Here is a 23924-nt window from a genome sequence, read left to right on the forward strand (position 1 = left end):
GCGCAGCCGTCATTAAACTATCGTTTCCAAACTTAGTTTCTCGCGAGTAGAGGGCAATTTCGCGAGCACGTCGAATCAAATCTGCTGCTCAAACGTGGCCTGTTCACGCGCAATTTCGCGGCTACGGACGTGCGGTAAGTTCCTACCTAACAGCATTAATATGCACGGTCTACGCACCCCTCGCTAAACGCTTGTAAACGCGTGTAAACGCGCCGCGTCATGCGGCTCTATCTCCAACTTCGTGAATACGCGACTGTGAAAATTTCCCGACTCGTGCGTCTTCACTTCTGACGGAATTCTCAGCGACTGTATCAACAATTTCGCGCTCAATAATCGATATTGCGACATTTCAATCGATATTGTGAAGCAGTCCGACTCCGCTTTTATTGGCGGAAGGAAGAAAGCTTTTCCACTAATGGGTACACGCAAGACAGCTCAGCGAGTACTTTAGCTGGACAGTACGAGGATCATTCGAGAAGAAGGTTTCTTAGAGAAACAATACTCTTCAAGGTTAATATACTTACAGTGACTCCCACTAATATTCGGACACTCATAAAAACACCGTAACTTTTCAAATATTGGACTACGCGATTTGAACTCTTTTGGAAAGCTAAAGCAATTAGTTTACTACAGGATGTGAAAAGAAATTTTTTCGAAAATTGCAATTGGTCGGAATTGTAGAGAAAATACTAAATGTTGCATTTTACAACTTTTTTATGCGGGCCTGTATTGAAATTTGGAAAAATATGTTTTTGTAGATCTGTGTGGGTTATACGCATTGTGAAAGTTTCATCGAAATCGGTTGATGCAGGGAAAAATGACAGTCATTGAAAGACGTAAGAATTCTTAGATTTACTGCTGTTATAGGCCGAGAATCGTGAAAATCTGCAATTTTTACCATCTTTAAACGCTTGTAGCTCATTGCAACGTCGACCGATTTTGACGAAATGTTCAGGATATGTTTAATTGAAACAGATCTACAAAAAGTATTTCTTAAATTTTCAATATAGGCCCACATAAAAAAGTTGTAAAATGGATCTTTTAGTATTTCCTCTACAATTCCGACTAATTGCAATTTTCCAAAAAATATCTTTTCACATCCTGTAGTGAACTAAGTGTTCTAGCTTCCGAAAAAAGTTTGAATCGTATAGTCCAATATTAAAAAGATTATCGCGTTTTTTTAGAGCGTCCGAATATTAATGAGAGTCACTGTATTTACTACATAGAATGTAATGTGATATAATGATCTCGCTGACAGTCATGAAGCAGAAAGAAGAGGGGATGATGAAGGGGATGGAGCACAACAACAATGAACTGCGGATCTTTATGCAAAATAAAAATGTTCTGAATTGATTGTGGGATTCAGGAATAACATAAAAATTTGTTTCATCCCTTAATGACTTTGTTACATCGAAAACAACATTACAATTTTCTTAAATATTTCTGATCTTTTACTGTATTATATTTCATCCAACCAATTTCTTCATAAATGCATAAACAGTCGCCGTCCATTTATGAATTTCTACAAAGACAGTGATGATTGGCTATAAAATACAACAATACATATTTCCTCATCACAAATTAATTTGGAAGTTCTGTAACTGGCAAGAACAGCAGCTTCCGTTTGAGATGAAAAACTGAGATGAAGAATGTATGTGGTAGTCGACGAATGCCAACAAGGAATACCATCAAAATCAAGGTTCTTATATGAAACACGGGCACAGACGCGATGCGTGTTTCCCTCAGAAAGTTTGTATGAAACAATATCAGTTACTTTAGTACGAGTTTCACTTTGGGTTGCATTCCTTTCTGTTAGTCCGGGAATATTCATTTCAGTTGCTGCGAGCATTTCATACTTTTACCAGACAAAAAGAAGTAGCATGAAACAGGTCAGGGGAAAATATTGCCATTAGACGAGTCGTTACGAATAGAGAAATGTAATATAAACTAATAAATCATTAGTCAGGGACCATAACCAAAAAGTTATAACCAAAAAGAAAAAAGTCATATAATAACAAGTATTTCATTGACTAACATCGCATTGGTTACAAATAAGGATTATAAGTAACCGAAAATTTTTCTCTTGTTGGTAAATGTTATCGTTGAGAGAAATTCATTTCTCGATCACTTATTGATAACTGTTATAAGTGATCGAGAAATTGATAATTGTTATGAGCGATCGAAATAAATTTCTCTCATTAATTTATTTCGATCGCTCATAACAATTATCAATGGGAGAAATTTATTTCGATCGTTCATAACAGTTATCGATAAGAAATATCGAGTTATCGAAAATAAATTTCTCTCATCGATAACTGCTTTGAGCAATCGAAACAGTTTCTCTTCATCGATAACAGTTACTGAGGAGGATCCAATCTTTTGGACACTAAAAACTGTTATTTGTTACCAAAAAGTATAAAAATCGATATTTTTTAATCATTTTGTTCTTCGAATTTTTTTCTTTGTATTTTGTGTACATTATCTTAAATTTCAATAATAATCAGCTTTTTATTAATGATTTTTATCGTAGAAAATTTTATAATAACTGTTATAATATTTTTGCTCCCTGATATTAGTTTCTTCTTTGCGTATTATTGTTTCGAAAAATGCATTGTAAATACACAATCGAAAATCAACAATTATGGTGACAATTGTCTCATAGTGTCTCGTGTGACGAGATGGTTAATCTCGGCACAAGGTCATCCAAGGTTATCCAAGGTAACGCTGGAAGAATGAAAATTCTGGACTGGCCAGCAAAGTTTTCGACGAAATACGCAAACGTAATCAATTCTCGAAAGCTTCGAACTAATTGCACCGCCGAACACTAATTGCGGGTTGACGAATTTATGAGTTCTTGAAGCGCGGTTGAGTGGTAAACTGCGCGTCGGTGTGCTCGTAGTGCCTAGACGCGCATTCTATGGGGATTGACATGTTCAGGATTTCCCTGTGCTCGTCCGAAGATGGTAATTGTGCACGCATACAGGCGTAAAATCATACGTGAACCATTAGCTCGTCCAGTAGTCGCAGCAATCTGATAAATGGAAGCGGAATCTACTTCATCGGATGCGTTGACCGCGAAGCAACGTGCTCCAACTCGCTCGCGCGTGTATGCATCTCGACGAGGAGATTCGGAGAGGATTTATTCAGGTGGTAAAACGAACATCGATCTTCAGCACACGGAAGACGATGATCGTAGAATCTGCTCGGGCGAGACACAATACAAGCGATCAGACTGACCGAGCTAATTTGGTCAGAGGACCATGAAAGTCATGATTAGAAGCTCCGATAATGATCAAAGGCAAGGTCCATCGCAATTCTCCGGCCAGTAATTATTTAGACGTTTCACCCTCCGAAGACGAACGGGTGCTCACTTTTTCCTCGCGTTTTAACCGGTTTCCGGGTTTTTCCTAGTGCCCGAATCGATGTTGAGTTAAACACGACGTGTATGCTGTTGTACTCCGCTTGCTCGTTTCGGCGGCGATAAATGATAGTGGTTCCGGCTACGTGTTCCTAGCATGTTACTATTAGAAAACATCTATTCTATTTTTTCAGACTCGAAACAAGCTTCCGCAACTTTCGGGGTACGCTGGAATTGTTTTGTCGAGGGATGTATTGTATCAGGTTGGTGCATATGAAACGTCGAATTTTGAAACGAATATTATTGGCAATTTCTGTTGGGTGCCGCAATATTGTTGTATGACTAGTCTCCATTATGACAGCAAGTTGTCTTGCTGTTACACTTGAATCTGTTTCCACTAATATTTTCAAAACATCGAGATTTACAGACGTTTTGGGCCTTCCTCGCGGCTCATTTTATAGGGAAAAGTCTCCAGAACTTCACAGTGTTCTCCCCAAAAGCTTGATTGACATTACGAGTAGTTTATGCAGCAGTACTGCCAGTTTATACTCATATGAAAAAAATTACACGAGTATCAGAATAATCCATGTTTAAAGAAAGTTCCAAATAAATTTGGAAGAAAACTACCTCACCGAAATATAACTCTGCTAACAGACAATAAAATCATAGAAAAGGTTATGCGAGAAACAATAGCACAACGATAGCAGGGAGACAAATATTCACATGAGATAAAAATCCGACATTTTACGTGCTCCAATCTAATATTTGAGTTTCGTGCAAGCTTTTCTTCACTTTTCACGAGATAAACCCGATATCCTGCCGCTGTCCAAATAATTTAGATTACAATATAAGAATTTATGATATCGGCGCCAGGTTCGATCAATTATAAACATACAGCGAATGTGCAATTATTTAAAAATGCATCTTGACGATTCGATCCCTATGTGGATCATTTTCATAAAGAACATTTATTGCGTCTGAAAATAATGCAAAAGAATTAAATTTTGTATAAATATTGTAACACAGCCGTGTAGATCAAAAGGATCAAACAAAATTATTACACTTACTTGCTGTAGAAAAGGAAAAAAACATTTTTAGACGAAAATTATGAGATATGTAAGGACAATCTGTCGTCTATGGTGGCAGATATGTAACTGAAACCATGTGCTAACCTACAAGTAAGAGCGTGAAGTGTCGTGTATATAGACAAACAGTTTTCTGATTGAACGATCGATATCGATAAATGGTGTAACTCAGCCACCTCTGGCGGTTATTTTGAAACAGCCTGCATACTATAGAAATTGAGAACAAATTCTTAATTGTAACATTGTTTCCTTTTTGAAATATAATTGAATTTAATCAACACTCAATTGAAATTGTACCACTTTTAATAAGAATGTAAACGTAAGAACATATTTGAGAAGATGGGAAAGTAGAATCTAAATTATATTGGAAAAATCCGCATAACACATTACTGATTCAGTAATGCCGCGTAGTAATCATGAATCTTAGGTGTTTCGTACCTTAGATTTACGCTTTGTTGTTTAATCATATGAATGGTTTCCAATAATAATAATCTGCGTTGTAGGTTAGATTCCTTGTCAATAATCTTCACATTATAGAAATCAGAACGGTGGTCAAATTCTAATGAGTGCTTCGTTAGAGCAGTATGCTGTGTTGTAGGAAGGAATATGTTACGTCTATGCTCAGTTATGCGAGTGTCCAAATGCCTACTTGTTTGTCCAATATACGTCAAATCACAACCCGTACAAGGTATTTGATAAACTACGTTACATTTTTTTGTTAGAGGCATTTTATCTTTGATGGAAGGAAACCAGTTGCTCAAATAAGACGGTATATTAAAGATAGTATGGATACCAACTTTTCTAAAGATTCTTCGAATGTCCAAAGAGATGTTATTGATGAATGGTATTAACACCGTATTTTCATAATTGATAGGACCTCTATGTGAAATCTTTTCCTCTTTTAATCGCAGACCTCTTCGTGGCGACGCGTTAATGGCGATTTATACGTATCAACGGCGTCGATGCCTGCGGTACCTCGCAAATTCGAAGAAACAAATCATTCGAACGGTTCGACGAGTCTTAAAATCCCAATGCAATTTCTGCTAAACCGATTACACGGTTGACTGAAGATTGATGGAATCCGGTTACCCCATCAAATTAAGTGAAGCCTGAGTGTTCCCGCAGCTAACTAAATTGCTTCAAACACTGACTGACTAATTGTTGGAACACTCAGCCCTTCCAAGTCGCGGGCTGACAACTGACGAATAAGTAATTGACTAAGTGACGGCCAAGTTAACCCGAAGGCACCGCGATCGCCTCTATCCCTCTACCCCCGGTCTTTGGCACGTTCCATCTTGAAGGGGGTGGGGATAGAAGGGTGTAGAACATCTTCCCTGTTCAGTGGTGGACGGAAGTTTCAGAATTTCCTTCAGGCTCCAGGCTCACCAGTGCGCGTACGTCAGTCCGCAAGAACCGTTCGACTAATTTCTCCTCTGCCCTTCGGATACCGTTGGGTTTATGGCTGTGCGTCAGCTTGACGTCGGCTGAACCATAACACGGACGCAAGAACTCGATATTTTGTCGCGGTAGACGGATTTAACTCTACCGGGTGGGGTTCAATTAAACCCAGCGGTTTTATAGTTTGAAATATGCCACTTGTAGGGCTTTTTATCAAAGTTGTTTATTACTTCTGTTTTATTCTGTTTGTTAATATGTCTCGAAGGTTTTCGCAACAGCCATAGAATATAAACTATCACTGTTACATAATGAGATGTTCGTCTTTTGAAAAATGAGTTGCTCATCGCCGGGAGAAGCCCACAATGCAGTGAATGAGGGTTGTCTCGCGAACGACGAAAATGAGGGGCGCAGCAATCAGCGAGTGAACACGAAGGGGTAGGTTTAATAACACCGCAGGACTACTTCATCTTCCCTTGCTACGACAAATAATCTTCACAAACAGCATTGCGAGTTATATCCCGGTAGGAGAACTATTTCTCATGGACCGCAAATGACCCTGCGCCCTACCGGAAGGGGATTGAACAGTCGACGCATCCCCTCGGCAAAGTCTAGCTTGCGTTGCACCGCGGAAGGATCAGGTTGAGACTATTAAATCCGCAGACCTCCAGCGCGATCTTAATTACCGCTTTAATAAATTCCAACGGCCACGGTGAAACGTAAATCCGTGCGGCAGACAGTAGTTTCGCGGCGGATACGTTTTCCTGAGCGAGGCGGCGGCGGCTGGTACACATAAATACCAGGTTCCACGGGTGCGTACCTACGTTACCAGGCGATAAAGGAAAAAAAAACGTGGGGCATTCAGGTGTAAAACTATCCCATAGATGCAAATGCAGCCCGTGTATCTCGCCGGAGAGAGATGCGTCCGTCGTTGCTGCGGACTTTTGCGTGCGGCTACAAATCGCCTGGATACGCGCGCCAGCGCACATGCGCCCAAGTGTTCGGGGCATACGCGGGCTGCATATTTTCCCTGTCCGTGGTATGCCCGAACAGGACCGTACATAAAATTACTCCGACGGTATAGCTAGTTCCATGTTCGTGCTTCGATAACCGCTACTCTACGGTACGCTCGCGCGCGCCGATATTGCGAAAATGAACCTCTGCATGTCTGTGTGTGTGTGTGTGTCGCGACGTGCCCGTAGATTAAAACGCAAGGACCAGACTTTCTGTGATTTCCCACAGAAATCAAGATGACCTTGAATGTGCATCAAAAGGTTTCCCTCCTTTCATTTTGTTCGGATTATTACGATTAGAGGAAATACTCATGGTGGTTTCAAAATTAATGCACCACCTCGTACATTACAGTTATTTACTGCGCCAGTTCTGTCACCTTTCAACAATCTCGAGGTGAACTTCACCTGAGGAAAACAAACATTTTGAACTTTTTTTTACGTGGTCCTGCAGATTTTGACGAGACGATGCCGGAAATATCCAAGTTTCCATGTTGGAAGTTCACTGGTTCAAAAGTTACGCGTGTGTAAAGTTCAGCGATTTCAAGCGTTTGTCAGAAAGACTGGAAATCGCTGAACTTTAAACGTGCATAACTTTTGAACCAGTGGATGCCTAACATTAAGACTTGGTTTTCGGTATTTTCTCATCTAAATCTACGGGATTATATGTATATTTAAAAAGTAAAATATTTCTGGTTTCCGGAGTTGAACCGTGTAAATACATAAATATTTGGCATTGAATGGCGTCTTGAAATAATTTCATTAGTGAACGCAGGCTACGTTGAAAATCAATGGCGCCGTTTGTAAACATGAAATTCGTATATGTACTAATTAGATATGAAGCTTATGAGGGAAATTGTTGCAAGTGCAAGGTTTATTGCAAAGTTCAACTAAATTCCTTTTACAATACCGTGTCTCTAATCCTCGTGGCACCACGATCTCGTCAAAGTGGAGTGTAATAATTTGTGTGCATGGTACACCTGCACCGATATACATATATACTCTGCGTATGTATATATATATATGTATATCTATGAACTCTGTTTACCTCTGTTATATGTGCGCATATGTATACATATTACTGATACTACACCGGCTACTGATGTACATTAACCTTAAAGCGTGCGATTAACCTACTTCAACCGGGGTGGGATGGTCTATAATAAGCGAAAAGCATTTCTTTGAAGTTACGTAGAACAGAAAAACTTCGTACTAATTATAAACGCGAGTAAGATATACATTCCGCTCATAAATAGTCTCTTTTAACATAAATAACAAATGCTGCAAAAGTATTACGACGCTAATAATCTTGTCAAGACATCCTATGATTAAATAAGTTAAAAAGAAAAGATCTTAAAATATGTTAGCGATAAAGTTAGTAAGAAACGTCGCCGCGCGAGGATATCTTCCCGGCATCGACACTTCGATTTTCGCAGGGGAGTTTCGCAAATGATAAAAAATAACCGTACGACAATTTCGCGTGGCAGGTTCGTTACCGGCGAGACGTTTACACGAAATTGGAGAGAACCCAAGAATCTAGGGTCCTTGGACCCAGGCGCAGTAAGGTTAACGAAGTTTCGGCTCATTAGACTCCGCAATCATGAGTTGTGCGCCTCGCGATCGATTAAACCTGTCGCGGCGAAATCGATTATGAAGATCTAATTACACCAAAGTATTTCGATTAACTACCCAGCGTGTTGCTCGGCCGAATTTCTGTTACTACCATCGCAGAATAATAATGGAAATTTGATGATCGAACGAGCATACAAGTTTTTACAGAAACAATATCAACATATCTAACAGAAATATTCCGAATGGGAACGTTCAAGGAAATGATAGAATTATTGATACAAATTATAAATATTATATTAAACTGAACTGTGAATGTTTGAATTGAACTAAAGCATTGACTCATCCCTTTACTACCTACACGGGTTTATAAAAGATCATCGCCTTGATTTAAAGATCAAACGGCTTTAAAGTTAGAGCTGCTCAAACTACTGGAACTGTTTCAATGTGCAAACTTTACTTATAGCTAGTTTCCAAGCTACTCACCGGCCATCATCGGCCGCATTCAACGAGAACGTATCATTATTATAGGCTTGAATGTGGATAGCTCGAATCACGGCCTTCGCACTTCACGGTTAACAAAGTTTCGCTTCGTTAAGCTCTAATGCTACCGTGCCCTTCCACGGGCTAGACAGTTGATTAATTTCCTAGATAACGATCGGACTGGCACGCAGCGATTTTACGAGACGGCCTAAAAAAGGCACTTGTTGCTCCCGTGGCTCAGCCAGGGAACGCTGATCAAATTTCGTTAGCCGTAGCTCGTCGATTTTTGTTTCGTTCCCTGTCAACCGAACAGCAACAGTGAACTCGCCACCTGCACATCGAGCGTGTATCCGATCAAATGCACTTTGAAATATTTCGACTGATCGATAACCAAAATTTCAAGAATCAAATACAGAATTTTCGGATAACATCGCTTTTCTCATATTAAATATCAATTGTTATATTTAAATCAAAATCGAGAGGCTTTACAATTTGTATTGTACTGGATAGAAAAAATTGAATACGCAATTTACGATAATAAAAAAATTTTTTGTATAGTATACAGTTAGGAGCAAAACCGATCACACACACTTTAAATATGTTTCTTCTATCGATCGTATTTGCTGATAATAAATTTTTAAATGTTTTCGGCGCAACGGTTCGATCGATTACATTCCTAACTTCATTAGAAATAGTATTATCAACAAATTCAACGCTTTTGCCACTTCTACTTTCACACAGAACAAATTGATAAATTTACAAAATAGATACATGAAAAAACTATTAAACATTACCATCAAAGATACACATTTCTTACGAACTTCAAAAAAAAAAAAGATCAAACACGTTGCGCCGAAAACATTTAAAAATTTATTAACACACACTTTAAGTCAGAATAACTTTTTTATGAATGGACCAACCTACTTCAATTTCCCCGTAAGGCTAGAAGAATTGGTTTAGTGAATGACGTCTAAAAAATATGTTGAAAAAATCTATTTGGTCGGAATTGTGAGAAACAATAGTAAAAATTGATTTTTACGACATTTTTAGCTGGGCCAAATACGCTCAGAAAATTTCATTGAAATTGGTTAATCGGTTTACGAGTCATAAACCATCAAAAGTGGTAAACAGGCCGGAAATATTGAAAAAGCGCAATTTTTACCACTTTTGATCGTTTATAACTCGTAAACCAGTTAACCAATTTCAATGAAATTTTCAGAACGTATATAATTCATACTGACTATTCTTATTTAAACTATGTGTGATCAGTTTTGCTCCTAACTGTGTACATTTATTTCTTTGGCAACTAAATCACGTATGTATGTTCTTGAGGTTAAAAATTGCACTTCTTTAGAATGAAATTTCTCAAAAGCTAGCATATTGGAATCGGCGAAGAAAAACGACTTTTGAAAGAAACTGCGAAACGCAGAAGAAAGGGTTGAAATTTGGGTGATTAGCTGTTTCTATAAATTAGTGTACGGGATGAATAGCAATATTGGTGTAGTTAAAAGATATTTATCCTATACTCGGATAAACATTAGCTCCGTTTACACAAGGAACAGGTTGTCTCCGCGTATCAGATCTCGAAGCGGTGCGGAACTCCGCCCGTAAATCACGGCTTAGTAAGCTAGTTGTTGAACAGGAATTATTATTAACTGGGCATAACTCTATACCGCGTTAATTCGACCTGATTACAGAGTGAAACGAAGTATCCGACAAAATTGCTAATCTGATCCGAGCGCGCCGGCCAGAAAATATCCGCTTAATTCGGAGGGGAACACCTAAATCACTTACACTTCCGGAAAGTCTGTTAAATTGCTTGGAAAACAGGTCGGCGGCTACTACATTTACGAAATACCGCGAAACTACTCGGTGAAAAATGAATTCTCTCGGCGGAAAACAAACTCGCGATCGTGTAATCCGAAATGAAATAATGTTGTAGAAACGTTCCGCGCCACGCTGCCTCTGCTTTGCTACTGTACACAGGATGTGGAGACTTTTTCGATTCGTGGAAACTCCAATGGAAATGCACGCGGGATGGTAGCAGGACAATGTCCAGTAAACTACAATTGCTAACAGAATTACCATCGTTTCCTTTTCTGTTCAATTTCAAACCGTTCGACTTCGCATTCATTCGATTACTCGTTTACGGATGCGAATTCTGATTGGTTTCGATAGAAATTGTCGAACCCGCATGTACTCGGGGGTCTCGCCTGATTTTCACATTTGGTTCACATACTTTCAGTGATTAATTTTATTGCAATAAATGTTGTTAAAGCGGTGCCATAGTTAAATATCACATGGTCCCTACAACTTTCTCACTTTCATCAGATGGACGACCAGTATATACATCGAAGTCCCTTTTGAAAGACCCTGTATAATTCCGCCGGAGCTCCTCGAAATTAAGTGAAAAATTGTAGATCCGATAACAGCGAAATAACAACAGGCTAAATGAACGGTTCAAGATCTGGTCTTCTCAAGAAACCAAAGCATTACGAGAGAGGGATCTAATTCCGTGGAAGCCCCTTGAAATTAAAAGTAAGAAAGAAGCTACGAAAACAAAGGGAATCTCCCCTCTCAAGAATCAGATAATGGCGAAGTAAGGATAATAGTGAATTGACAGTTCAAGGATCCATGTCCTCAAGGATCCTCCGCGTATCAAATCTGACTGGCAACAATAAAATCTAGTTCAGTTGAAGAGGTTCTCGAAATGAAGCGAAAGGGACCAAGAATCAGGTAAAAGCGAAGTAAGAACAAGCGAAATTGATAATTCATAGTCTCGTCTGCAGCACGAAACGGATTACACAGATAAAGAAGAAATATAATTCGCTTCGGCTCTTCGCAATTGCCTGAAAGAGATTCCAGAAGCGTTTTATCCTTTCTTCAACATTTTGATAACACAGGTCCCGTGTGGATTAAGAATATCTATAATTTCGCTCGTGATAATATCAAAAATGAAAAATCGCATGTAACAATTACTGAGCCTTGCAATCGCTTGTGATTAGTTATAATGCAACGCTGTTACCTGCATGTGCTCAACACCACAGAGCATGGATGTGTACAGACGACGTTTGGGAACGATGAAAACAAGCTTATGTGTTCATTTGGGTGCAGGTGTACCTCATTAACCAAAACAGCCCGTCGTTCGGTTAATGACACCTCGACTTAACTTCCCTGTTGCTCGTAAACTCACCCCCGTTGGACTTTCTTCCGCATTTTCTTTCGGCAGCTCGCCTCGCGAACGGATATCCGACTCCCTCGTATCCGGCGTGGATCCCCTTGGGTCCTGTTTCCAACGAGCTGACTTGTCCCCTTCCCCTGTACCCACCTCCCCGCCCTGCTAACCAACCCCACCATCACCACTTCCCTACGGTTTTGTTACGACTAATTACTCGAATTACAGAATCGTCTGTAACGAAGAACAGCGGCCATTATCGGCGCTCACGGTATCCCGTTGTCGTGTATGAATAAATTAGAGACGCGTTTTGCATTCGACAATGACGACCGCGCGTGTCTGGAACACGTTTCGCGAAATTGCTCGCAGAGGACTATGCAAAAGAGGCCGGGCGCGGCGCTGCCGATCTACAGTCGTCCGATTGTCAATTAGATTCTTCAAACAGGGAGAATTTTCCTTCACCATGTTCTAAATTGTTGATATTGATGATAAGTCAGTTAGTTGCTTCAAACTGGGAGAATTTATTTTAGGGTGCACACCACCATGCGAGTATTAAATTATTGATATTGATAATAAATCAGTACAAAAATTATTCAGTTAGTCAACTAGCTTCTTAAAAAGGAGAATTTTACTTTGGGGTGCACACAACCGTGTGAGTTTTGAATTATTGATAGTGATTAATGAACCAGTATAAATTAATCAAGGAAATAAAGCAGGGAAAATTTTACTTTGGGGTGTACACCACCATATAGGCTTTAAAATATTGATATTGATTGATAAATGAGTATAAATTATTCAATTAGTGAACTATCTTCTTAAAAAAGAGAATTTTACTTTAGGGTGCACACCACCATGTGAGTTTTGAATTATTGATAGTGATTGATAAATGAGTATAAATTATACAATTAGTCAACTAGCTTCTTAAAAAGGAGAATTTTACTTTAGGGTGCACACAACCGTGTGAGTTTTGAATTATTGATAGTGATTACTAAACCAGTATAAATTAATCGATTAGTCAAATGGTGTCTTAAAGCAGGGAAAATTTTACTTTGGGGTGTACACCACCATATAGGCTTTAAAATATTGATATTGATTGATAAATGAGTATAAATTATTCAATTAGTGAAGTAGCTTCTTAAAAAGGAGAACTTTACTTCAGGGTGCTCACCATCATGTGAGCTTTGAATTATTAATATTGATTAATAAATCAGTATAAATTATTCAAGTAGTCATTTAGTTTCTTTAAAAGGATATTTTTACTTTAGGGTGTACACTGATACTGATTAATAAATCAGAATCAATTATTGACTGCTTACTGATTTTTGTTCCCTAGTGTTGCAGACTATTCATCTTGAAAGTGAACATCCCTTAAGGAAAATCTGATTGTGGCTCGATGGCGAAGACAGCTAAAAGGTCAGCAGGTAGGTAGCATGCTGATATCGAGCCGAGACCATGAATCGGTTGTGCAGGCGAACGGATTCAATAGTTCGCGATAGGAAAATGGCAAAGCGAGGTTGGTCGAGTAACGATCTCTCGAATCCATTCTTGTTACAGCGTGAAACGAGGCTGACATGGGACCGTCGTCGTCGTCTGAAGGGAACTTTCCCCGGGAGTTCCCGCGGAAAGAAACGCTCCTTTGGGAGGAGCCATTTCGACTCAGCCAATCGAGCTGCCTCCTTGCGCAAAGGTTGACGACCCATAACGCAATCTTTCAAGCGCGTCGAACAGCCAGTGTATCCTCGTCCTCGTCCTTGGTACTCGTCGCGGACAAAAACGGACGAATTGGTCTCCTGCTCTTCTCCAACCTCGCATACCTGACGGATCAAAAGACACCGGAAGTGGAGGTATGCGGGAAACCGACCCGACTCGACATTTTCGGGTTCTTGAAAATTTCGGGATTCCACAACACGCATTTAAAAAGAATGGAATTGACCTTGGGCATTTTTGAACATTTTCCGTCGAATCGATTTTTTCGTATGTTTATCCATTTCGGGGAAAAATCGGTCACTTTATAAAAATCAACCTGTATATACTTCAATTACAACAGACAACCTCACGCCATAAGGCACGAGGGCGATGTGACGCGTCCTCATCGACGACAGGACGACAGAACATGAAATTGCGTGCTCGGAACGCGTTTTACGATCGACATAAATGTATTCGTTCCGCATCAGGTCGTGTCATCATCTTCCTCGTGTTCGGCAAAACTACGATCGCCAGTCAGGATTGCTCGTTCGATGGTTTACACGTGAATCGTAGCCGTCGCGATTGTGTCGTCAACTATCAGGAATTAAATCGATCCCAGTGGAGAAAACGTAAAAAGTTACGGCCTTGCACGGCGCGATGGTACTTCACTCTCTGATCTTCTATTTTGATTACTGCACGCTTTACGAGCAGTAACCGAGATCTCCTAACGAGCAAGCCGGTTCCGGGAGATTTAAATACCAGATTGATAGGTGCGAAGTAGAACTAGTCGGTGAATACCGTTAACAGCATTTAATTAGTAATCGTGCAATCACATACGAGAGCTCTTACGAGTCTTGTGGTTTTGTTTTCACCATTTTTGGAAGTGAATGTATAGTAGAATAAGGAACATACGTGTGCCTTACCAAAGATTTCATAGACGCAGCCGAATTTTCAAAGTTTACCTCTCTAATTGTCACGCTGGGAACCCCGCAATGATACAATTAGAGAGGTAATACTATACATATGATTTTAGGCATCCAGGTGTAAGCCAACTCCTTTCACAAAAATGATCCTCGTGTTTCGATAACGTAGTAACTAACGTCCATCGGAAGATCGGATGGCAAACTATCAGTTGGCTAAACAATTAAAATCTCTGGTTATTCACTATTAAATTGTAAGATGAACAGGGTTCACTTAACAAATCACGGCGTGACGCAACAGTGCCACTGTGTCATTCAACCCTGCGACGAAGTTAACAATGTTAGAATAACACTAGTCGAAACAAATCTTTCAGGCTTTATTCGTTAATTTTGATATCTGCTTTATCATGAATTATTATGATGAATTTCTTCCTTTTTTTTAAAAAAGAAAGGTGCATAAAACCTCAAAAGCGCCACTAAAAATTGCTGTACCATTATTTAAAATGTTGTTTACATTACTAGATATGTTGGTATCTAGTCGATTATTAAAGTATTTAAGTATTGTATGAGGTATTATATCAATTTATATCAAAATGAAAAAATCATTGAGAACGAAAATATTCTAAATCGGAGGAAATAGTTAATTTTGTTCGAAGAAAAATTCTGAAAATTTCTTCAGGTTCCTAAACCGGAACTTTGATAGGTGTCTAGAGAGAATAGTATCTACGCTGCTCGAACCGAAAAAGTTGTCAGCGGTTTTGGAACGTTCGTGAGTCAAGTGCACGCGTGAACGGTACCTAAGCGAGTCCGCGAGAAGCGAGTGAACGAGCCAAAATATGCAGAATTTGATTTACACAGAGGCAAAACAAAAAGGAACGATCTCGGTCGGCGGAGACTAGTGAAAGCGAGATCGAACCGCCGCGATAGCGTCACCGTTTTTCGTCGGCCGTTTCCGCGGTTGGATATTATCCGTGGCCAACTGGCGCGGCTGCGGATACGTAATCACGCCAGAACGAAATTATCGGGCGAACGCTTTTACCATACAGCCGAGAGCCGGGAGATAAAAGGACGGTGTGATTAATGAAAAGCACCCTCGAGAAAAGCGCGGCTAAAATCCACGCGAGGACGTCGCGCGTCGATGTAATTTCTAGCTGGCTGTCGTCCGCAGATAAATGCGTTCCAAGGATTATCATCGGCTAAGGATCGCGCAATTCGTTAGCCACGATCTCGCGTTCGCATCTTTGTCAATATTCCGGAATTTCTATTGCGGACAAGAAACCGTCCATTAGTTCGTTAGCGGTGAGTTTTTGCGCTACAGGTTGGCACGAGAGCTGCATCCTCAGCAGTTACTTTCGAGCGGATGCGCTCCTTTATCATGAATAATTAATTACACACACTGCCTTACATGGATTCTCTGTCATACTTCCAGCATCTTACAGACACACTTCTATTATTCTTCGTTCCAGTTATAAGAACGTCCATAAATCACCGCACACTTACTTGTCCTCAACAAAAGTAGTAATTAAAGAATACAAGCTTCCAGCTTGATCTATTTTCTGGTCAAACTTCAAGGTCGAACTTCGCAAAATAACCATGGATAAAAATGAGTCGTTCTCTGGAAAATTAAGGTTAAAGTTCGAACAACATATAAAGTTACTCGATTCAACACAATTTTACAACGCAATTCTATTATTCTTCGTTCCAGTTATGATACATTCTTATCCATATATTACCGGACACTTACTTGTCTTCAACAACGTAGCAATTAAAGAATACAAGCTTCCAGCTTGATCTATATTCTGGTCAAACTTCAAGGTCGAACTTCGCAAAATAACCATGGATAAAAATGAGTCGTTCTCTGGAAAATTAAGGTTAAAGTTCGAACAACATATAAAGTTACTCGATTCAACACAATTTTACAACGCAATTCTATTATTCTTCGTTCCAGTTATGATACATTCTTATCCATAAATGACCGGACACTTACTTGTCTTCAACAACGTAGCAATTAAAGAATACAAGCTTCCAGCTTGATTTATTTTCTGGTCAAACCTCTCAAAGGTACTTGATTCGGCACAATTTCCTGCTACCCTGTGCCATCTGAATTTTTCAAGGCTCCCACGAGACAGCGCCCTTAATTTTCATTCCCGGGAATCAGTTTTGATGAAAGTCCTATCCAACTTCCGTCTGTGAAATCCGCAGACATTAGGAATGCCTGCAGATTCTCGATTTAATTAAAGAGCTCTATAATCGTCGTTTCCGTTTCCAACAGCAAAATGCCCGAATGACACCGATCGTGCGCGGGTTGGTTAACTCGGGCAGAGAGAGGAAGAGAGAGAGAGAGAGAGAACCCGCGACGATAACCTTCTGGAAATCCGTAGATTTGCACTCGTGGAACGTCTGAAACTCGTGGCGGACGTGGAGCATGCAAAACGTCAGAAACCATCAATATGCATAACCCGGAAAACGACCAAACACGCGACGATATTGGGCGGGCGCGGGGTACGGGCGCAGGAAACGGTGCTCGCGGGGGCCAGAAGTTCGCGCCGTTGTCGAGGTAACCTGTTTTGCATTCCCTTTGACCCTTAAATTTGGCATCAGGAAGTTCGCGACCGGCCCGAAAGTGTTTCCCCAACGCTACCCCTTCCTTCCTTCCTTCCACATAGCACAGTCCCGAGCGTAAACGAGCTCGGATGTCCCTGCGCACATTTCGCCGCTGAATTCCTCTCGTTCCCGTGGCCTCTGCGCCTTTTTCTTGACTTCTTTGCCGCGGCACACGCCGATCCACTCGTCGGCGAAAGAAATTACGGGTTATGATCCCTTCGGATAACCGGTCATCGCTTCCTCCGCATTCTTTCTTCGCCGTCTCTAGAACCGTTTGCTCACCGGAACAAAAGCAGCCATTACTGAAAAAACACCGCATTCGAATCGTACAATCCCGCACCCCTCACAGTGTGTACGGTTACGTTTTATGAAAATAATTGGAACATAATGTAACTATTGTTGATATTCTTTTCAAGCTACGTAGACTATGTACATAATAATGTAAACATAATTTTTAACATATTTTTTAAACGAATTATTTTTTTTTTAAATTAGTTTACCATAAATGATTCGTCACTCAAAGACGCACAAATTGGATTTTGAAATTTTCCTCTGGGCCTAATAGTTTCGAAGATATTCTATAAACTAGATTTATCAACCCCTTATTCTGAGGACTATTTTCACACCTTAACATGAATGAAAATCAAACACTGAACTGAGGCAAATGTCCGTCATATCTTACTGTTAGTCACAAAAAATTTTCCGTAACAAAAAATGATTGTTACTCTTCGTACGTATCATGGAAATATGTTAAACTTCCAAGTCAATTATTCGTGAAAAACCCTTGTTACAGAACCGGGCTAAAATATCCGTCGACGAACGTTCGTTCGTTGCAAATGCCTACGCAATTTCGAGCGGCAGTTCGCGTTTCCGAAACTGTTATGCGTTCCAGCGAAACGTTCCACCTACCTGTTCGTACCTATACGCGGACTAGGTCTTCCCGCGAAAGTTTCTGCATTCGTTCGAGTAGGATGTTGTATGGGCTACGAGAGAAGTTGGCCAGTCTTTGAATTGAAAACTTGAAAAGTTCTATCTCGCGGCCGAGAAGTGCCGTTTCCTTTAGAATTATATTTTTTAATTTCACTTTAACGCGTTATCGTGGGAGACAGCTGATGTGGCTTGTGCTGAACTAAATCCTGTATTTCTTCCGCGAACGGAGAGTAGTTTTACTCTTTGATAATCGCAACACTCGCTCACATTAACATTTGGATCTCACCCATTGGTAGGAAAAATGCAAGAGAAATTCCCGGTTCGTGAAATTCCCGTGCACATATTGAACTGGATTCGGGGTCGCCAGCTAACATGACAAATATTTCGTTAAAATGGCTCTCGGCTTCGTGAAGTCGATATCCTATTTTCGTCTCTTTATAAATTTTTGAAATTCGCACAATCGAAGGAAGAAAGACGACGGCGGCTCGCGGAGAGAACGGTACAACGAACTGCGAGTGAAGAGGGCGGCGAGGGGACAGGGGGGAAAAGTAAACGGAGAGGAAAGACGGCAGATATCGAGAGGGAAAATATGCATTTTCCCGCTCGCACTTTCCTCGTGTTTTACATCGGTTCTGTTTTGCTATCCGCTGCTTTTCTTCGCCGACGCGACGCCTCGCTGTTCCTAGCTTTCATGTACGGGGTGGGTCAATGAGTTCGGACGAGCCCCTTGTTCCAGGGTAAAAACGAACGGAGAACATTTATCTTCCCGTAACTTTGTCGCTTCTAACAATAAGAGGACTTGGAACAGAGTGCAGTTGAGCAGACCGAAATTTCTTTGTCTCTCGACGGACGTGCGGAACTTTTTCTTATCATTAATGCTGTCCGGCTGAAAGCATTTGTAATTATACATTTTAAATCCACATCAACTGAACATTAATTCTGATAAAAATGTATGCTAATAATTTCCTTTGAACCGAACTAAAATTCCATTTTGGTTTTATAATTTACACAGCTATTGTAGATACGATATAAATTCTCTCCTCTTTCAGGAAATTATGATTTACAATAAAGTTCAAATCATCGCCGTGTGCGAATTGCGAAAAGATATTTTTATTTCATCGCGCAAATCCGACTCGCGAAACGTGAATATAACAATTTCCGCCGCTAAAGAGCACGCAATTATCATGCGAATAATGCCTGTCCAAATTGCACGAAATCGAAAAGAATAAATCCGGAAAACGTCGCGGCGAATGACTCGGCGAGAAAGTTTGCCTCGCGAAAAGTCCTCGCAAAATGTGTTAATTATCGCGACCGGTGGCGTAATTGGAACGAGCTTGTCCAGTTAGCTTTGTCCCGTCCCGTCGCTTTCGAATCCCGCCTCCCTCCCGATCCCCTTTCCGACCAACTTCCCACGCCGACACCCGTTAGAACGGTTATACGATGCACCGGGTATCGTTATCAGAATCGCGGAATATGCATTCCGACGAGTCTTGTTTCGGCTCATGTATGCACATATTCACGTGCGCCGTAGACAATGGGGTTCGCGAAGTGGCGACTGAATGAGGATGGCGAGCGAGGGAAAGCCATAGTCCCTCTTTTCAATTTCGTCCCGACGCGACGCGACGGCCTGGGTGAGCCCGAAACGGCCCGCTTGTGTTTCCTTGCTCGCCGTTGTTGTCGGCTGTACAGGCCGATTCTCGAAACTGGGTCGCGATACCATCCCTTTCCAACCTTTTATACCATCGTCTTATCCACGTGCGAATGAACGGGAATAATGAAACTACATTCATTTTTGCACTCGTCCTTCTGTAATCCCTCAGGACTTCTATTAGGTTCGCCACTTGCCCTACGATATCGAGTCAGACTCGTGATGAAGATTCCGAACAGAGTCTAGTAAATACAGTAAATGCTCATTCGCTGTCCGGGGTCGCCTGCGAACACTGTTCGGGGCGGCGATGATTGATCTCGCCTCGGGTATATCGATGTGAACACCACTGCATTGACACCATGAATCGAATGTACAATTTTCTTCTTTTCCATTATTTTCTTTTTATGCGACTTTCACCAACTTATTTCTGGAATTTTTCTGATTAAAACCAGACCAAACACGATATAATTTCAATTGTATTTAGTGATTCAATCGACGATGAAAGGTTCGAACGCAACGATGAACAGCGTATGGGATATTCTCTTCTAACTTATTTCTGGAATTTTTCTGATTAAAACAAGACCAAACACGATATAATTTCAATTGTATTTAGTGGTTCAATCGACGATGAAAGGTTCGAACGCAACGATGAACAGCGTATGGGATATTCTTTGAACTGTGCCGCCGTCGGCGACAGTCCGCTTCTCTTTCTTTCCCATACGCTGTCCTTCCTTGCGACCAAAACTTTGATCGTCGATTAAACTACTAAATACACTTGAAATTATATCGTATTTGGTCTTATTTTAATCGGAAAAATACCAGAAATAAGTTACTGAACACGCGGGCCTTTAAACTATGCCTTCTCTATGTTTATTCTGTACTTCTCTATGTTCGGATAGATAAAATTCGAGACCTTGTACAGAAATCACTACGTTTATCAGTTGAGGAGATGTCAGATGTTCTGAAAATACCTAAAACAATCTTAAAGGAATGTTATCAATTTTCTGTATGCTGAGATAAAATTTTATTTTGTTGTCTGTATAATATGTATAGTCTTTGGTGAAAATATAAATTACAGTGGGTGTGCCAAGTATTCGTACACCGTTTAAAAATGAATAACTTTTTTTTCTCAAAATTGGACCCAACCGTTTGAGTTTGTTTGCTAGCTAATGTGTAAATAATTTTTCTTTAAATTGTTATTGATCGTAACTGGGAAGGAAAAATTAAAGGTTACGATTTTAAAATAATTTGAAGATAATTAAATGGTGTACGAATACTTTGTATATTTGCAATTGCATTTTTTTCTTGACAATTCTGATGAAAAATTTCTAGTCCCTATAACCGCATTGTAAATATTAGTGCAAGGAGTTAAAGCTCGCAACGATTTTTGTTAATGTTGATTAATTTTCCTGATGGAAACAGTTGAATTGTCAGAAAATGAAGCATCGGAAGATGAAATGGACAATGTTCGAGCGAAAATACTCAGTCCGAATTTAAATACAGGCCAAAGAAGCGGACGTTTCTAATTATTGATATTCGCCGATCACGAAAAAAGCATCGCGGTCGGTGCATCCAGAACTAATTAATTTTGCAGCGAGCGAGACGGTTCTGATCATAACTTGCAGAACTCTTTGAAAAGTTGGTAAAATAGTAACTGAATTATCAATGCCGACGAGGGGCTGGAATTAAAGTATAAGTTGGCAATACCTTTCAAACTTTCGATAAACATTTTCCTTTCTCCGTTGAACGAAAATGCTCTTTTCAGCTCTGCCAAAGCGAGTTCCCTTCACAGAGAACGTAGCGATTCATTAATACCGTCTGACCGATTTGATCCGCACAAAATCCCAACGGCAACGTATATCGGATCCTCTCCATAAACTATAAATTCGCGAATCATTTCGCCTATGATAAATCTGACAGCTTCGCAAACAATTTTCAATTCATTTCTTATTATTATCTTAAATTTATTTCTTCTCGTAAACATTTAAATACAGCGAACGTTCAAAATACAGCAAGGAACATAAGTTCGAAACATAGTTGAAGTTTGTTGAAGTTCCAGCGAGAAACTACTGACAATAATTACGTAATGGAAGTGGAGTTCACGGTGAACGAGGAGTTCGATAAAATCGAGGAAGATATTCGACGAAACAGCTCAGCGAAGTGACACAATACCAATTTGCATGGGGCCAATAAAACGGAGTTGCTCTTTTTAATTGCTCGCTCTGGGGAACCGGAAGTCCGCGAGTTATATCGCGAAGCACGACAAAGTACTCCGGGGCAAGTTGATAAACGTGTAATTGGATCTTTGGCAGATAACATAGGTACAGCTTCGTTATGCGAAATTCTACTTGAAGAAGTTCGGACGCTCTTTCGCCGAGAGAAGTTTTCGCGAAGACTAGCTTGCTGGAAAGAAACGATAAGTGGAAATCAAACGGGGACAACGGGTCTCCGTAGGTGATTCTATTTCTTGCGTCGAACCAGGAACATTGGCGGTGGTACTATCGGACAGAGCCATTAAGTAGTTCGCATTCAAGCTGCGTCGCCTCTTGTTGCACGATCGTCGAAAATAATTAATCGGAACGGATTGGGCGAGGATTCGATCCGACCGACGAATTTAAGGGGGTGGGATTAACGGGGAACGGGATTTATTTGGCGTGAAATTAATCAGGACCACGCTCAGCATAGAATTGAATTTATTTAATGCTCACCTTTCACCCTCTAACGTCCGCCGGATAGCCCAAAGAAGGATTTTCAGGATTTCAGTTTCCTTTTAGTGGAGTAATTCGTTTAAGCAGACGGCGCGGTAAAGGTTGCGTCTGTTTTCAATTTCTGGGAGGTATTATCCCAGCTTACTGATTAAATTCATTGAAATTTAACACAGATGCGAAATGATTAGATTAATTACATATGGAGCATCGTCACATCTGATCAAATAGTATCTACGTAAATGTTTTGTTTTTAGATCGTTACTGATCGTCCGTCAGGAGATGGCGGCGAGGAACGTGTAGGGACCACGTGATATCCCCACTCCGCGCCACACGTCTTCCTCCATTGGCCGAACCGCTATGGCGTCTGTTCCCGCCATAATCTAAGCGTAAGAGTCGGGTTTGCGTATCGATTTCCTGCTTCGAAGAATATAACAAGAGAGACGCTTCAACAAAGTTGTCGTTTTATTTTACCATGTTTTTATTAACTCGCTTTCTTGTCTGTCTGTTTGTCTGTTCGGTACAAATTTTGTAATTGTTTTTTAACTGACTTCCCGATGAGCTAGAAACTTGAAACTTTGAACATAGCTCAGAACTGGATGACAATGCAATATTAACTCGCTTTCTTGTGAGTTATATATTTAAAATTGATAACTAAGAAGGACCTGGCATTAATTTGTTCTAATATTGAAATAAAAATCTTAGAAAATTAATTTTGCTTGCTTCTTTATTTTATATTTTTCAGTAGAATAAAAATTAAACATATTGATACATTAGTTGGTAGGTAGGTATAACAATTTTCTATTTCATATATGATCAGGTGAAGAGAAACTGAAATAAACCTGAAATTTACCACATGTCTCTGTTATAATCTCATCAAAATGTTTAAAATCGATTGAAAAATTTCACACACACAAGACTAAAAAGCAGAAAATAATTATTTAAATAAAAAAATTTTGAATATACCACGTTTTTAAAACGGACTAGAAAGTATAAAATAATTTTTCCTAGCCCCATACAGATAGTCCGGAAAATTTGTGATTGTGAATTTTTAGTAGCTATGAAAATACTTGTAAGATTTAAAACGAAAAACGTGGGCGCAAGATAATAGTAAGGAGTGTAGAGAGTAGCTGCCCTTGAGAAAACTCACAGAACAGTTCATATCATTTGCAGTGGAATAAAATTGTTAGTGACTTAGGTGAACTATTCATGCATCAATTATCTATTGCATGCGCCCCACGTTTTTCGTTTTAAATCTTACAAGTATCTTCATAGCTATTCAAAATTCACAATCACAAATTTTCAGGACTACCTGAATGGGGCTAGGAAAAATTATTTTATACTTTTTAGTCCGTC

At 40.0% G+C, this 23924-nt stretch overlaps 1 protein-coding gene across 1 annotated transcript; it reads left to right on the plus strand.

Annotated features, from left to right (window-relative positions):
• Nucleotides 1–7636: 7636 nt before the first annotated feature.
• On the plus strand, nt 7637–23546 carry LOC143212908 (uncharacterized). The gene is made up of 3 exons (XM_076432221.1): nt 7637–13496; nt 13630–13919; nt 22826–23546. The coding sequence occupies exons 2-3, from the start codon at nt 13647–13649 to the stop codon at nt 22880–22882; spliced, it is 330 nt and encodes a 109-aa protein (XP_076288336.1). The 5' UTR covers nt 7637–13496; nt 13630–13646; the 3' UTR covers nt 22883–23546.
• Nucleotides 23547–23924: the final 378 nt, after the last annotated feature.

The sequence above is a fragment of the Lasioglossum baleicum genome, chromosome 10 (assembly GCF_051020765.1).
Source record: "Lasioglossum baleicum chromosome 10, iyLasBale1, whole genome shotgun sequence".
Classification (NCBI taxonomy): Eukaryota; Metazoa; Arthropoda; class Insecta; order Hymenoptera; family Halictidae; genus Lasioglossum; species Lasioglossum baleicum.

Coding starts and splice junctions, on each gene's coding strand:
- LOC143212908 (XM_076432221.1), top strand. CDS start 13,647: ATGGGACCGTCGTCGTCGTCTGAAGGGAACTTTCCCCGGGAGTTCCCG. Junction 13,920..22,825: donor AAAAGACACCGGAAGTGGAG/GTATGCGGGAAA, acceptor TTTTGTTTTTAG/ATCGTTACTGATCGTCCGTC.